We start from the raw sequence: 15235 nt of genomic DNA on the forward strand, positions 1-15235 counted from the left end.
AAAGTCTGGCTTTGAGTAAGGCAACTTCCTGATACGCGCTCCAAAGTAAACCTGATGCAAAATGTATGAGTGAGGAAACGGGCCACATGGAGTTATTAGTTGTAGACCTGCTAAAAACAGCAAATACTGGTGACACTCGTAAAGTAAAAAGTGGCCACACACACACAGCCCTTTCTTTGGGGTTAATAGTTATCATTGGCCAGTCCAGTCCACCCTATTTTTTTTTTTTTTTTTTTTTTTTGAGACAGAGTCTCACTCTGTTGCCCAGGCTGGAGTGCAGTGGCACAATCACGGCTCACTATAACCTCCACCTCCCCGGTTCAAGTGATTCTCCTGCCTCAGCCTCCCAAGTAGCCGGGATTACAGGCATGCACCACCATGCCTGGCTAATATTTCTGTATTTTTTTAGTAGAGATGGGATTTCACCATGTTAGCCAGGCTGGTCTCAAACTCCTGACCTCAAATGAGCCACCTGCCTCAGTTTCCCAAAGTGCTGGGATTACAGGCCTGAGCCACCGTGCCTGGCCCAGCCTATACTATTTTAGAATAACAAAGTTCTTCCATCTGTAGATAGGAGAATGTTTGTCCTACAAACAGCTCATCTAAAACAGTCCGACATCACATAACAATGATAAAATAGGGAGGGAGGGCCAACACATTATCCCCCTCCTCCACATCCACTGCTCGCCAGAAAAGCTTTCCCTGATACGACTTGATAGGATGGTCTCAGCTTAGGCTGCAGATGCTGTTCAATCCACCACTACAATAACCCCAGGCAGGCCATCTTACATGTTTGCATACCTCAGGTTCCGATTCCATAGGAGGGACAGGCTCTGCTCACGTCAAACATCATTAAAATGCACCCAGCGTCCCACATTAAATCGTTTCCGTTTAAACATTTCAAGTGAACTGTATAACTTTGCTATTGAAACAATCATTTATTTTGCCCAGTTTTTGGTTGTTCAAAGTTTTGTTTGTTTGTTTGGGGACAGGGTCTCACTGTGTCACCCAGGCTGGAGTGCAGTGGTGCCATCTCAGTTCACTGCAGCCTCGACCTCCTGGGCTCAAGTGATCCTCCCACCTCAGCCTCCTGAGCGGCTGAGACTACAGGTGCACACTACCATACCCAAGTAATTTTTTGTGTTTTTTTTTTTGTTGTTTGTTTTGCAGAGGCAGGGTCTTACTATGTTGTGCAGGCTGGTCTTGAACTCCCTGGCTCAAGTGATCTTCCCACCTCGGCCTCCCAAAGTGTTGGGATGACAGGCATGTGCCAATATGCCTGGTCTGTTGTTCAAATTTTGGATCTGAGAATATTTTCTCAGGTCTCAAACATTTTTGAGATCCTTGAAAATCTTGGGGATTCCATGTACTGCTGTTATCCCTAGTACCCATTGGATAAATCAGTCCTGCCCTGTGAAGCTCACTGCAGGGTTTACTTGTGAGGAAAACATCGAGGACAGCATTTGTTCTACTAAGCAGTGTCCTCTCTGTGGGGACCTTGAGTTCCTTGAGCACAAGGGCTGTGTGATCTTTCTCACCCCCAGGTCCCCACACCAAGAGCCTGCCCTGGCATGCAACTGTTTAATGTTCAACTAGTGGTAATGCCTAAACTGGACTTCTGTGCACTGACTGAAAATCACCCTTCCTAGGGCACGTTGGCCCCATCCCCAAATCCAGGAACATAGGCCACCACTATTTTATATCTTTGAGCCAATTAGAAAAAAGTGCCTCCCCTGGGCTGTTACACTCCACTAGGAAATCCTTCCTTGGGGCTTACTCACGCCTTCTATGTCTTTCCACAGAGCTGGAGTCCACCCCTCACCCTTACCAGGCCCACACATGTGCAAGAACACTTCCACACATGGCAGGCTGTGTGCACACAGACGATTCCCTCGCCTTTATAGGTGCTATTCCTTTGACTTGAAAAGCCCATCAACTCTAATCTGCACATACAAACTTCAGCACCCAGCCCAAATGTCACTTTCTCTGTGAATCCTTCCCCTATACCTCTCAGGCAGAGTTCATCCCATCCTCCTTTTTATTCCCATCACAGTGGAAGGTACCCCTATTTGAGTCTTGCCAGGTTGCATCAAATTTCTTTCTTCCGGGTTTGGTTCCCTGCTGAACTGTGCTCTCAAGGGGAAGAAGCGTGTCTCAGTCATCTCAGTCTCCAATGCCTAGGATGAGACCTTTTATATACGGGGTGGGTCTTCAATAAATGTTTTAGACTGAATGCAGAGCTCTAGTCAAGTTACTCCTCAGCTCAAAATCTCTACAGAACCTTCCCCTTTGCTTCCTGACTTTGTTTCAAATTCCTCTACCAGGCACGCAGAAGCTTAGCCCACAGCTCTCCTCTCGCCTCCCCACCTCACCTGCCTTGGCTCACCTGCGCTTCTGGGTGCTGCTGGTACAGCCAGCCTCTGACACTTCCTTACCTCTGGACCTTTGCTCATCTGTCCCTCTACCTACAATGCCATCTTCCCCTCTCCCCCTGTCAAAATTCTAGGCATCCTTCAAGGCCCAGGCCAAATGCCATTTTCTTTCTGTTTTTTTTTTTTTTTTTTTTTTTGGAGATGGAGTCTCCCTCTGTCACCCAGGCTGGAATGCAGGGTCAGGAGCATCTCGGCTTACTGCAACCTCTGTCTTCTGGGTTCAAGCGATTTTCCTGCCTCAGCTTCCCAAGTGGCTGGGACTACAGGCATGCACCACCACACCTGGCTAATTTCTGTATTTTTATTAGAGATGGGGTTTCACCATTTTGGCCAGGCTGGTCTTGAACTCCTGACTTCAAGTGATCCACCTGCCTCAGCCTCCAAGAGTGCTGGGATTACAGGGTGAGCCCCCATGCCCAACCTCAAATGCCATTTTCTTCTTGAAGCATCCCATCAGCAGATGTGGCCTCCACTGTTGAAACCCACAGTGCTTTATCCTCCCAAGCCATTCCTCAAACACGGCTCTGGGGTTGAATGACACGTGTTTGTAATTAACGCACTTCGAGAGCAGGTATCTCCCAACTTCAGCATAGTGGGTGCCCAGTGAATATTGGACCAAATGGAATTGAGCATCCATGCTACACCTGCAGATGGGAGAGGCAGGCAGCAAACTCATGTCCCAGGAACCAGCATGACACAGATCTCTCTTGTCCTCCCCTTGTTTCTCAATAAGGACAATATTTGTGCTCAGGGGAGAAGGGCATAGCTTGCCCCTCCCTTCCTTCCTCAGCCAACAGTTTGGCTTCCCTTCTAGAGAGGTGAGAGAAGGTGTAACAGGCCAAGTTTCCTTTGCTCCACCCCATGGTGTTTCCCCCAAACACCCAGCATAAGTTCACCTCTGGCAGAGTTGCCTTCCAGCTCCTGCAGGTGGGAGTCGACTCACCTGCAGCAGGCACTCAGCACAACTCCGCAGGACCGGCTCACCTGCACCGGGCACTCAGCACAGCCTCCAGCATGCAGCACCTCCCCGCTGCCACCCGGGCCACCCTGATCCTCAGCCTGGCCTTTGCCTCCCTCCACTCGGCTTGCTCGGCAGGTAGCGTTATGAGCTTTATTCGTGGCCAGGCTGGGAAGGGGGAGGGAAGGAGGGAAGAGAGGTGGGAGGGAAAGAAGGAGGAGGGGGAAGATTATTTGGCCAGGGTTGGTCCTGCACAAAGGAAGGAGGAAACAGAACTTTCTCATCTGAAGGATTAGGCAGGGGGTGGGAGGTGGGGCTGGGGCAGGGGGGGTCTTAGGTTGGCCTGAGATAGAGATCAGATACTCAATTCCTCAGCTAAGGCAGGAGCAGCCACCCCTCTTGGCCTTTGCCACAAAGAAAGGAAAAAGTTATTTGCTGGAGTCTCACCCATCAGGGGACCAAAATGATATCTCTTGGTCCGCTGTGTCCTGAAGGCTCCTTCTCAGCCCCACTGGGCTGTCGTGCTTTGCAATCCTCCCTGTGCACATTTGTGTCTGACCTTCCCTTTCCTAAGTCCTCCATCCCTCCCTGCCCCTTGTACTTTCTCTGCGACTTTCACAAAACCTGACTGCCAGGAGGGCTGCCATTCACTGTCTCCCACCCTCCTGCCTCCCCGGGCACTGGAAATGCTGGGTTATCTCCCCATTTTCCTGTGGAGGCTGGAAGGCTGATCTACATCCCCTGCCTTGCCCTGCCAGGCCGGGGTCTGCAACTCATGGCAGAGGGACCTTGGTTACCATCTTATGCTCCTGGCTTTGATCTTGTTCTCAGCCACCTCAGAACACCACCACACTCTCTATGTCCTGCAACACTCCTGCTCCCAAAACCAACCCTGCCCCCAAAGTCCTGTATCTGCCCCTCTCATCTTCAGACTCTCTTCTGTAGCCACTGCCAGGGGTGTTGGTGTTGAGGTTCAAGACGTGCACTCTTGAGCCGCTGAGCCTGAACCCAGCTCCAGCTTCCATGACTCACTAGCTATGCGACCTCGAGCAAATGACTTTACCTCTCTATGCCAAGTTTCCTCCTTTATCTCATGGGGACAATCATAGTGCTTGTCAAGACGAATTGATGTAATTTCATGTAAAGAACTTAGAAATAGCCCATAGAACACACACAGTGAATGTCAGCAATTATGGTAAGCACATTCATTTTATTTTCCAACTTCACCCCTCCCCAAATAAGAGTGCTGAGTTTCTTTCTACTTACCCTGACAGTGCCTTGCTTATGATGGGAGCTCAGAATCAGAAGACAAGTTTAACTGCACTGAATCGTTGGGTCTTCCCAGCAGCTTTTCTTGTGGAATAGCCCCAAGAGGGCCAGTCCCTCCCTCGCTTCTGGCTCTGCTTATAAGGGAGGAGGGTGATGTTTAAATTCTTAGGAATTTTCACCGGGGCTATTCCATTTGAACCACAGAAAATTGCTGATATTGAACAATTCTCACCTATAACAATGGCAATTTCATAAGCTCGAACCTAACCCTAGCATTCAGCCAACTAGGGTTTTTTTCCACTCACTTTGGAAGAGGACAACTTCCATTCTAGGTGTAGAGGTGAGATGAAAGTCAGGGCCAAGGAAGTTATTTGAGTCATAAGGAAAATTAGAATAGTGAGGAATCAGTTTCTCCAAAACAAATAAAGACCAGGCTCTAAGCCATTTAGCTGTAAATAATTTACAGTAACAGATTGCATCGAGGCAATTACTATACTTTAAGCAGGACATTGGAGTGGCTTGGGGGTTGGGTGGCATAAAATTAGTCTCAGCAGCAACTTCATGGCTTTAGCTAAACAGCAGGTTTCTTCTGAACTCGTCCTGCTGTGACAACAAGCTCCCTTGAAGGACACACTGACCCACAGTCAGGGGAGGCTTGAGAGTTTCCACGCCCACCACTTTTTTTTTTTTCCTTTTTGCATTCCCCAAGAAGCAGAATGAACAGCAATATAATTTCTAGGAAGGTTCTTCCAATCCATCTCTTGGTTTCCATCTACCTAGGTCAGCATGAGCACTGTCTAATAATAGAACTTGCACTGAGGGTGGAAATGTCCCATGTCTGAGTGGTGCTTCCAATATGGTAGCCACTAGTCACACGCGGCAATGGAACCCTTGGCATGGGTCTAATGTAACCAAGAAGCTGAGTTTTTTTTACTGAATTTAATGTTAATAAATTTAAACCACCACAGGTGGCTAGTGGCTGCCGTATTGAACAGTATGGCCTTAGAGGTCATCTCTCTTCTTATTGTCAGTTATGGACAGGAACCTGGATGCCTCAGATCCCTAACCCAATCCCACACCCCAAGACAACAAGACCTTTAAGAATTCATGCTAAAGTCCTTTTTATCTTTCCACTCCTTGCTCATGAATCAATCTATGTGCTGCGTATTCTGGCAGTCTCTGGGCTTGCTTGTATGATGTTTAATTTTTTTTGACAGCCATCATTCTGGAGGCTGGAAGTCCAAGATCAAGGTGTTGGTGGTTTGATTTCTCCTGAGGCCTCCCTCCTTGGGTTGCAAATAGACGCCTTCTCACTGAGTTCTCAAGTGGACTTTTCTCTGTGCATGCGTGTTGCTGATGTTTCTTCTTCTTCTTCTTTTTTTTTTTTCTTTAGACGGAGTTTCACTCTTGTCACCCAGGCTGGAGTGCAATGGTGTGATCTCAGATCACTGAAACCTCCGCCTCCCGGGTTCAAGCAATTCTGCTGCCCCAGCCTCCCAAGTAGCTGGGATTACAGGCATACACCACCACGCCCAGCTGATTTTTGTATTTTTAGTAGAGACAGGGTTTCATCATGTTGGCCAGGCTGTTCTCGAACTCCTGACCTCAGGTGATCTGCCCACCTCGGCCTCCCAAAATGCTGGGATTACAGGTGTGAACCACTGCACCTGGCCTCTTCCTCGTCCTATAAGGACCCCGCCATATTGGATTAGGGCCCACCCATAGGACCTCATTTAAGCTTAACTGCCTCTTCGAATGTCCCATCTCCAAATACAATCACAGTGGGGTTAGGACTTCAATATATGAAACTTGGGAGAGGGGAACATAATTCGGTCCATATCAGGGAGTTAGCTTTGTTGCAGAAAGCCTCAATATGCCCATGCTGGAGCTTCTATAATACTTTTATAATACTCACTCCTGATTTACAAAAAACATTTCAAAATCTATGCCTGGGAATAGCTTTTGCTAGTGCCTGAGACTATCTCCTATCTTTTCTTCCAGAAGCAAGCAGCAGCAACAGCTCAACCTTGACCGCTCACCACCCAGACCCTGGGACCCTGGAGCAGTGCCTCAGTAAGCTTCTCCTGCCAACTGCTCTAACCCCAGAACTGGCCCTCAGCCTGGGAGGGAAACAAAGGCCTCCCCGCTTTCCGTTGATTGGTGTCAAGTGGCCAAGGGCCTGCCTGGCCTTCCTGTGCACCAGTGTGGTTTGTCCCAGAACTATTTGCAGAGCAGGTCTGAAAGGCTTTCTTGGCTCTGATCCCCATCTAGGTGCACAATCTTTGACACAGATTGCTTTAATGACCCATCCCAGGTCAGCAGCTAACAATGCCCTAGGTTCAAATGCTTGAAGAAGTTTGGAGGTGGAAAGGCCAGAAGAAATCATCTAGTCCAACTTCCACCCAATGCAAGAGCTTGGTTTTGTCGTCCTTGGCATACATATTTCTTCTTCTTCTATGCACGTTCTTCCTCTTCTTGCATACTTCTAGCCACAAGGCGCTCAGTAATTCATAGAGCAACCACTATCATGCATGTCTAGCTAATAGAAAGTTTTGCAGCTGGGCGCAGTGGCTCATGCCTGTAATCCCAGCATTTTCGGAAGATGAGGCAGGCGGATCACCTAAGGTCAGGAGTTTGAGACCAGCCTGACCAATATGGTGAAACCCTGTCTCTATTAAAAATACAAAAAAATTAGTTGGATGTGGTGGCATGCGCCTGTAGTGCCAGCTACTAGGGAGGCTGAGACAGGAGAATTGCTTGAACCTGGGAGGCAGAGGTTGCTGTGAGCCGAGATTGCACCACTGCACTCCAGCCTGGGCAACACAGTGAGACTCCCTCTCAAAAAAAAAAAGAGAAAGTTCCACTTTATTTTGTCTGGTTCCCTTTATCCTGCCCTCATTGAATGACCAAATGCATTAACTTAGGCACTTAAAACGAAGGATAGGCTGGGTGTGGTGGCTCATGCCTGTAATACCAGCACTTTGGGAGGCCCAGGTGGGTGGATCACTTGAGGCCAGGAGTTCAAGACCAGCCTGGTCAACATGGCAAAACCCCGTCTCTACTAAAAATACAAAAAATTAGCTGGGTGTGGTGGCGCACGCCTGTAATCCCAGCTACTTGGGAGGCTGAGGCAGGAGAATTGCTTGAACCCAGAAGGCGGAAGTTGCAGTGAGCTGAGATCATGCCATTGCACTCCAGCCTGGGCAACAGAGTGAGACTCTGTCTCAAAAAAAAAAAAAAAAAAAAAAAAAAAAGGAAGGGTATTAGGGAATAATACATAGAGGTTAAGAGTGTGGCTTCAGAGTCCTGCAGACTTGCGTTTGAGTTCTTCTTCTCCCATCTTGTGACCTTGGGCAAATTACAGCCTCAGTTTCTTCATGTAAAATGGGAATAAAAGTCGCACCTGTCGCTTTGTGAGGAAGGCATAAGCTAACGTGTAAAAGCACGCAGCACAGTGCATGGCACGTAGTAGGCCTCATCAGTGTCAGCTACCGTGCTGTGATTGTTCTGTTAATATTAATGGTAGAGAAGCCTGGGCAGGGCTGGTGGTGCATGCCGTCGTCCTTGCTGTCCCTTCCCCACCAGACGTGGACTTCTGCCCACAAGCAGCCCGGTGCTGCCGCACAGGAGTAGACGAGTACGGCTGGATCGCGGCGGCTGTTGGCTGGAGCCTCTGGTTCCTCACCCTCATCCTGCTCTGTGTGGACAAACTGATGAAGCTGACTCCAGATGAGCCCAAGGACTTGCAAGCGTGAGACCCAGGCTCGGTGCACAAAATGGTGATCGCCACCAATTTGTGGCTAATGGGGAAGGGGAGTAAGGCTAACATGGTTTCTATTATTTAAGTCATTTTCACCTTCAAGCTTCAGTTACTTTTACAAGGGAAAGAAGAAAGAGCGGGAGAACCAAATAAGGCAAGCCAGTGCTGCCCTTGCATGTCACTCCCAAGGGCCTCTGGGCCTTCTGTGCCCAGGTAACTCCTCTCTCAAGATAGTCCCTCTGTAATTTATCCTGTTTTAACCTTTCTTCTAGGCACCAAGGGAGGTGCACAAGAAACTATAAGACTTAGTCTCATCATCAACATTTTCAGAAGCAAGTGCATAACCTTCTCACCAAAACCAGGTTATTTGCTTCTGTCCCTGGCTTGAGTCCCGGGCTTAACTGTCATTTCAGAATGTGAGAATCAGTCAGGTATGGTGGCTCATGCCTGTAATCCCAGCACTTTGGGAGGCAGAGGTGGGCAGATCACTCAAGGTCAGGAGTTCCAGATCGGCCTGGCCAACATGGTGAAACCCTGTCTCTACTAAAAATACAAAAATTAGCCAGGTGTGGTGGTGCACACCTGTAATCCCAGCTACTTGGGAGGCTGAGGCAGGAGAATCTCTTGAACCTCGGAGGCGGAGGTTGCAGTGAGCCACGATCATGCCACTGCACTCCAGCCTGGGCGACAGAGCAAGACTCTGTATCAGAAAAAAAAAAAAAAAAAAAGAATGTGAGGATCAGTCGGGCATGGTGGCTCATGCCTGTAATCCCAGCACTTTGAGAGACTGAGACAGGAGGATCGCTTTAGCCCAGGAATTCGAGACCAGCCTGGGCAAGATGGCAAGACCTTGTTTCTGTTTAAAAACTTTTTAAAGTTAAAAATAAAAATGTGAGAATCCCCTTGACACTCCCACCATCTTCACCCCCACCTCAGGTCCTTCTCCAGCTCTCCTTCTGGCTTCATCCTGTCTTCCACGGCTCTCCTGTCCCACCTATTCTCCCTGCCGGTGCCCAAGTTTTAGCCTTCACTGCCTTCCCCTAGAACTCACCAGGGATATTGCATTCTGTCCTCACTGTCTTGAGGATCTTCCTCCCTGGCTCATCACTCCCCATGGGCAGCTGCCAGGGTAGGCGCTGTCACCTTCTGTTGACAACAGTCAGTAGCTCCTAAGTACTAAAACTTCTCAGCCCAGCATTCAGCTCTTTGGAGGAGTCCATCTGTCCCTTAGCACATCCAGGAGTAAGGATTCCGACTAGTCCGCTCCTCATCCTGGTGTCTTCAGCTTCTCTGCTGCCATGTTCTTTGCTGGGATGGCTGCTTCCCAACTCCACCTCCAGAATCAAGGATATTCCTCCAAGCCCAGCTCGAATGCTTGATCTGCCTGGAGCCTTCCTGGTCATCCTTGGGTGACCTGGAGCTGGTGCTGTTAGAGCACTTCTGCTCTGCCCTGATATGCAGTTGTTGTGAATGGGCCACTCCATAGTTTATCCTTCCTCACACCCCTGGGGCATAGTACCCTATTCAAGTTTGTCCAATGAGTGCATGGGTGAATTAATGAATAAATGAACAAATGAGTCTTTGCCCTAGACAACTTAAGGTCCTCACTCTGCATTAGGAGCCTCCATTTTTCTCCAGATGGTTGAAATAACCAGCCTCTGAAGGAGCCAATGGTTTGGTCACTGCTCTCTCAGCAAATTACAGTCACTGTCACTTAGCATGGAGAGTGGACATTGCACATCACCGTGAAACCTTGCAGAGGAGGAGAGGGCAGTCCTTTCTTTCATCAGAAGAAAGGACAAAATGACTCCTTATGAAGCATTTTGTGCCCTCTGTGAGAAAACATGTATTTAGATCAGATAAACTCTAGTCAAAATACAAAAAGGAAAAATGAAAGACCTCTGAAATAGGAACAATCTCTTGAAGAGGCAAATGACTCAAAACTGCTCAATGGCTCTTTCAGAAAATCTAAGTAAAGTTCCCTGACAACAGAAACTGAAGAGATTGCCTGGTTCATCTTGTAGTCTTCCAAAACAGCAGATAATTTCTGAATCTCAGATGTTGAATCAGTACAACGGGATGGATTTCTTGTTCCTAAGAGTTAAATGATCACATACATAAAAGAGTCTGAGCCTGAGCAACATAGTGAGACCCTGTCTCTACAAAAAAAAAAAAAAAAAAGATTAACTAGGCGTGGTGGTGCACACTGATAGTCCCAGCTACTCAGGAGGCTGAGGTAGGCGGATCACTTGAGCTAGAGAGTTCAAAGCTGCAGTGAGCCATGTTTGTGCCACTGCACTCCAGCCTGGGCAACAAAGTGAGACACTGTCTGGAAAAAAAAAAAAAAAGTGTCTGCATAATTCCTGGTGCATTTTGTGGATATACAATATGAGTATGTGTTCCATGTTTTCAGAAATTCAAAGGAAGCGTTTCCACAATATGTGATGGTTTATTTCCCAAGAGATGAAAAGATTCATTAAGGTGCATGCTTTGATTTAACATCTGCAAACATTTAAAAAATATAACAGTGTGTCACGTAGCAGTGACAGTACTATCTTTTTTTAAAAAGGGAAATTAAGATTTATTTCTGGCCAATGTGAACAGAAATAAGTCACTTTATCTCACTGAGCACCAATTTTACACGTGGAAAATAGAAGAATTGGACCAAATCAGCAGTTTCAAGCTGAGTTGCAAAAGTTCATGGAGCCATTTCAGTCGCTTCATGGAATCGGAGTAGGCATGAGGCCCGTTGTTCTTTCAACCTGAGCCACGTGGCTCTCGTGTCTTTAAACCTTGTGGTAGGATTTTTTTTTTTTTCTGCTTTAATAAGTGAAGGGTCAGGGCACCAGTTGGTGTCTGAGATGCCCTCCAGTCTGGGGAACCCCGTAGATTCTTAGACTACTTTGAACTGAAGTATGTGCAGTCTGCCATCTCACATTAAAATGTTGGCATTTTGTCTATTGCTTTTCTTTCATCTGCACAAGAGGAAGGAGAGAACGAATCAATACAACCACTCTTTTCCTTGAGACTGCAAAGAAAATGGTTCTATAGTTTGATGGTTCTACTTCCCAGATGCTACCTCTCAGATTTATTCTCAACAGAAAATTTTTTGATTACAGCAGACCAGATCTTTATCTGTCAATAAGTTAAAAAAGATAATCTGGGCTGGATGTGGTGGCTCACGCCTGTAATTCCAGCATTTTGGGAGGCCAAGACGGGAGGATTGCTTGAGCCCAGGAATTTGAGACCAGCCTGGGCAACATGGTGAAACCCCATCTCTACAAAAAAATACAAAAAAATTATTTGGGACTGGTGGCGCATGCCTGTGGTCCCAGCTACTCGGGAGGCTGAGGTGGGAAGATCATTTGAGCCCAGGAGGTTGAGGCTGCAGTGAGCTATGATCTTGCCACTGCACTCCAGCCTGGGTGACAGAGTGAGACCTTGCCTCAAAAAGAAAAAAATAAAGAAAAGAAAATCTGAAAGGGAAAGCAGGCATCAACTTCCAGGGATCTAATAACTTCCTAACTTAAAGCAGCAGAACTTACCTAACTTTTGGACTTTTCATTTTAAAACTTTGCCTTTAGCAGTGGACACTGTCCTCAACACAGCTACAGTTTATGTAACACAGAGTCCATATGATATGCATGTCTGTATCAAAATGTCATATGTAGAAATAAAGTATTAAATATTAAGGTGTGGCATAATTATCTGACTTTAAAAATCATCATTTAGTGGCCGGGCATGGTGGCTCACGCCTGTAATCCCAGCACTTTGGGAGGCCAAGGCGGGCAGATCACGTGAGGTCAGGAGTTTGAGACCAGCCTGGCCAACACAGTGAAACCTTGTCTCTACTAAAAATACAAAAAATTAGCCGGGTGTGATGGTGGGTGCCTGTAATCCCAGCTACTTGCGGGGCTGGGGCAGGAGAATTGCTTGAACCTGGGAGGCAGAGGTTGCAGTGAGCCAAGATCGGGCCACTGCACTCCAGCCTGGGTGACAGAACGACACTCTGTCTCAAATAAATAAATTAATTAAATTAAATAAAAATCATCATTTAAAAATCTATTCCTGGCTGGGTGCGGTGGCTAATGCCTGTAATCCCAGCACTTTGGGTGTCTGAGGGGGACGGATCACCTGAGGTCGGGAGTTCGAGACCAGCCTGACCAACATGGAGAAACCCTGTCTCTACTAAAAACACAAAATTAGCTGGCGTGGTGGCACATGATTGCAATTCCAGCTACTTGGGAGGCTGAGACAGGAGAATCACTTGAACCCGGGAGGCAGAGGTTGCCATTGCACTCCAGCCTAGGCAATAAGAGCAAAACTCCATTTCAAATATATTCCTTTTTATATGCATGACACCTAATGCAAACAAAACAAATATACTATTTTTTATTAACAAATAAATGTTACAGCATGTAAGATTAATCAGCTGGACCTGGTGGTGCACATCTGTAGTCCCAGCTGCTGTGGAATCTGAGGAGGGAGGACGACTCGGGCCCAGTAATTAATTGCTTTGAGGGTGTAATGCCCAATGATCGTGCCTGTGAATAGCCACTGCACTCTAGCCTGGGTGACACAGCAAGACATTGTCTCTAAAATGAAACAAAGCAAAACAAAAAATTAATCAAAAACAAGTCTTAGGATAGCTTGGGCCTTGTCTTAGTCAGTTTGGACTGCTGTAACAAATTATCATAGACTGGGGAGCTTCTAAACAACAGATATTTATTTCTCTGGAGGCTGGAAGTCTGGGATCAGGGTGCCAGCATGGCTGGTTTCTGGGGAGGGTCCACTTCTTGGTTCATGGACAGCCATCCTCTCATTGCATCCTCATGTGGTGGAAAGAGGGCAAAGGAGATCTCTGGAGCCCCTTTTACAAGGGCACTAATCCCAATCGTGAGGGCTCCACCCTTATGACCTAATCACCTCCTAAAGGCCCCACCTCCAAATGTCATCACCTTGGGCACTAGGATTCAACATCAATTTTAGGGGGACACAAATGTTCAGTCTATGGGAGGCCTCATTTCCACAAAAATATATAGAAGCATATTTTTAAACTTGGAGAAATATTAATCTAGACGTTTCTGATGAAGAAACTGCTCTGTCTGAACCCCAGCATCCATTTTGAAGTCATCTATAGGGGATCTTCCTTGCCATGTGGTAGGAGTGCCTTGTATACACCCTCTGCCTGCCACCTACTTCCAGCCTTACCTGGCTCCAGCCCCTCCTCCTCACTTCTTCGAGAGTGATCTGTCTAATACATAAATAAGCGATCAAATCGCCCCCTTCCAAAATCCTTCTGTGGCTCTGCACAGCTGACGGAACAGGATTTTTACTCAGGGTGAGCCAAAAGAGATCTGTAATTGGATCTCCAGACATTTCTCTAGCTTTATGTCTTGCATATCCTTCATGCAAACAGGGTTTGAAATGATTCCCGTTCCCTAAACACTCTATCCTCCTGGCCTTCATTTTTGCTGTTCACATGGCCTGGAACGTACGTACCCTTCCCCAGAGGAAGATCTGCTGTGAACCAAGAGAAGCTTACACTTCAGGCCTCCTTACTTGAATGGGCCCCTCCGAGTCCCTGAGTCTAACACTGTATTCCTAATTTTTCTATCCTTTTTTTTTTTCTAAAGGCAACCTCCCCTTAACTGTCTACATTTAAGGCCCCATAAACCTGTGCCTGCCCTTGCTTCCCCTCATCCTCCCCGGCCGCCCACTCCCGGTTGGATTTTGGTTTACTGAGATTGGTTTTCCAAGTCAAGTTGCCTCTTCCTCCCTGGATGGACACACACACACACACACACACACACACACACACACTCCCTGGATGGACACACACACACACACACACACACACACACACACACACACACACCTCCCTTGACCAAACTCTAGCCAGGCGTTTTTTTGAGCCCTCTTCTTGACTAGACCTTAACCTTGGCTTATAAAAACTACGGACTCTCAGCATAAATGATTTCATCCAGTCTCTTCCCCTCACATGTAAAGACTTGACCAAATACTAACACAGCCTCTAACAGCTCCAGGCTGCACCCCTAGGATGAGCAGGAGGTCGAGACTCTGCCTGGGAGATGCAGCTGGAGATGAGTGATGCCAGGCCGGGTCCCAGGCACATAATATGCATGGCACAAAGGTGCTGTTCCCATCCAAACAGAGCTAACCTATGTGAGAGCTGGGGGTGGCAGGGGTGGGGAATTCAGGACTCTTATCCAAGTCCTGGGGCAGCCAGAAGCCCCCTTCCAGTAAACCCCTCTAACAAACCCACACTGCACATGCACACATACACATATACCCCAGTGCTTTGTCCTGGCCGTGCTCTGGGGATCCCTGAGCTCACTTCCCTCCCCTGCCCACAACCCATAGCCAATTCCACCCCTGCCTGACTCAGGATGGCAGCAGGGAGTGCAATGGCAAGTGTTTGAGGGGCTGGCTGGGTGTACTGGACTCCAGGGTCCATGTGAGTGTAAAACTCAAGCACACATGGCAACCATGCTGATGCCTGCTGGGATCCAGAAAGCCCTCCAGCAGAAGCCCAGGTTGTTCCTCACACATTCAGTTTCCTTGAGGAATAGGCACCCTTTAAAACGTGCATAGCAGTTCCGAAGGGCTGCTAAAACCCATGGAAAAAGGGAACTGCACATAAGATCTAACACTTGGCTTCCATTACATGCTTGACTGCTACAAAACACACTTGCTACACGGCATATTTGCATATGTGTTGCTCAAATTGTGATTAAAAAAGAAAAGACTAAAGTTAAAAAAAAATTGATTCCAAACCATAATCAATCTCATGGC

The 15235-nt window shown here is 47.4% G+C and overlaps 2 protein-coding genes across 2 annotated transcripts in view; one reads left to right on the forward strand and one right to left on the reverse strand.

Annotated features, from left to right (window-relative positions):
- ATP6V0A4 (ATPase H+ transporting V0 subunit a4) overlaps positions 1-3439 on the reverse strand; it is a 92688-nt gene extending 89249 nt beyond the window's left edge. Inside the window, exon 1 of the mRNA XM_055393202.2 lies at positions 3376-3439. The gene's annotated coding sequence lies outside the window, so the exon portion shown is untranslated. The remainder of the gene's footprint in view (positions 1-3375) is intronic.
- Positions 3294-12113, forward strand: TMEM213 (transmembrane protein 213). Its single transcript, XM_004046298.5, has 3 exons — positions 3294-3528; positions 6661-6732; positions 8245-12113. The coding sequence occupies exons 1-3, from the start codon at positions 3294-3296 to the stop codon at positions 8412-8414; spliced, it is 477 nt and encodes a 158-aa protein (XP_004046346.2). The 3' UTR covers positions 8415-12113.
- Positions 12114-15235: the final 3122 nt, after the last annotated feature.

This window comes from Gorilla gorilla, chromosome 6 (genome assembly GCF_029281585.2).
Source record: "Gorilla gorilla gorilla isolate KB3781 chromosome 6, NHGRI_mGorGor1-v2.1_pri, whole genome shotgun sequence".
Classification (NCBI taxonomy): Eukaryota; Metazoa; Chordata; class Mammalia; order Primates; family Hominidae; genus Gorilla; species Gorilla gorilla.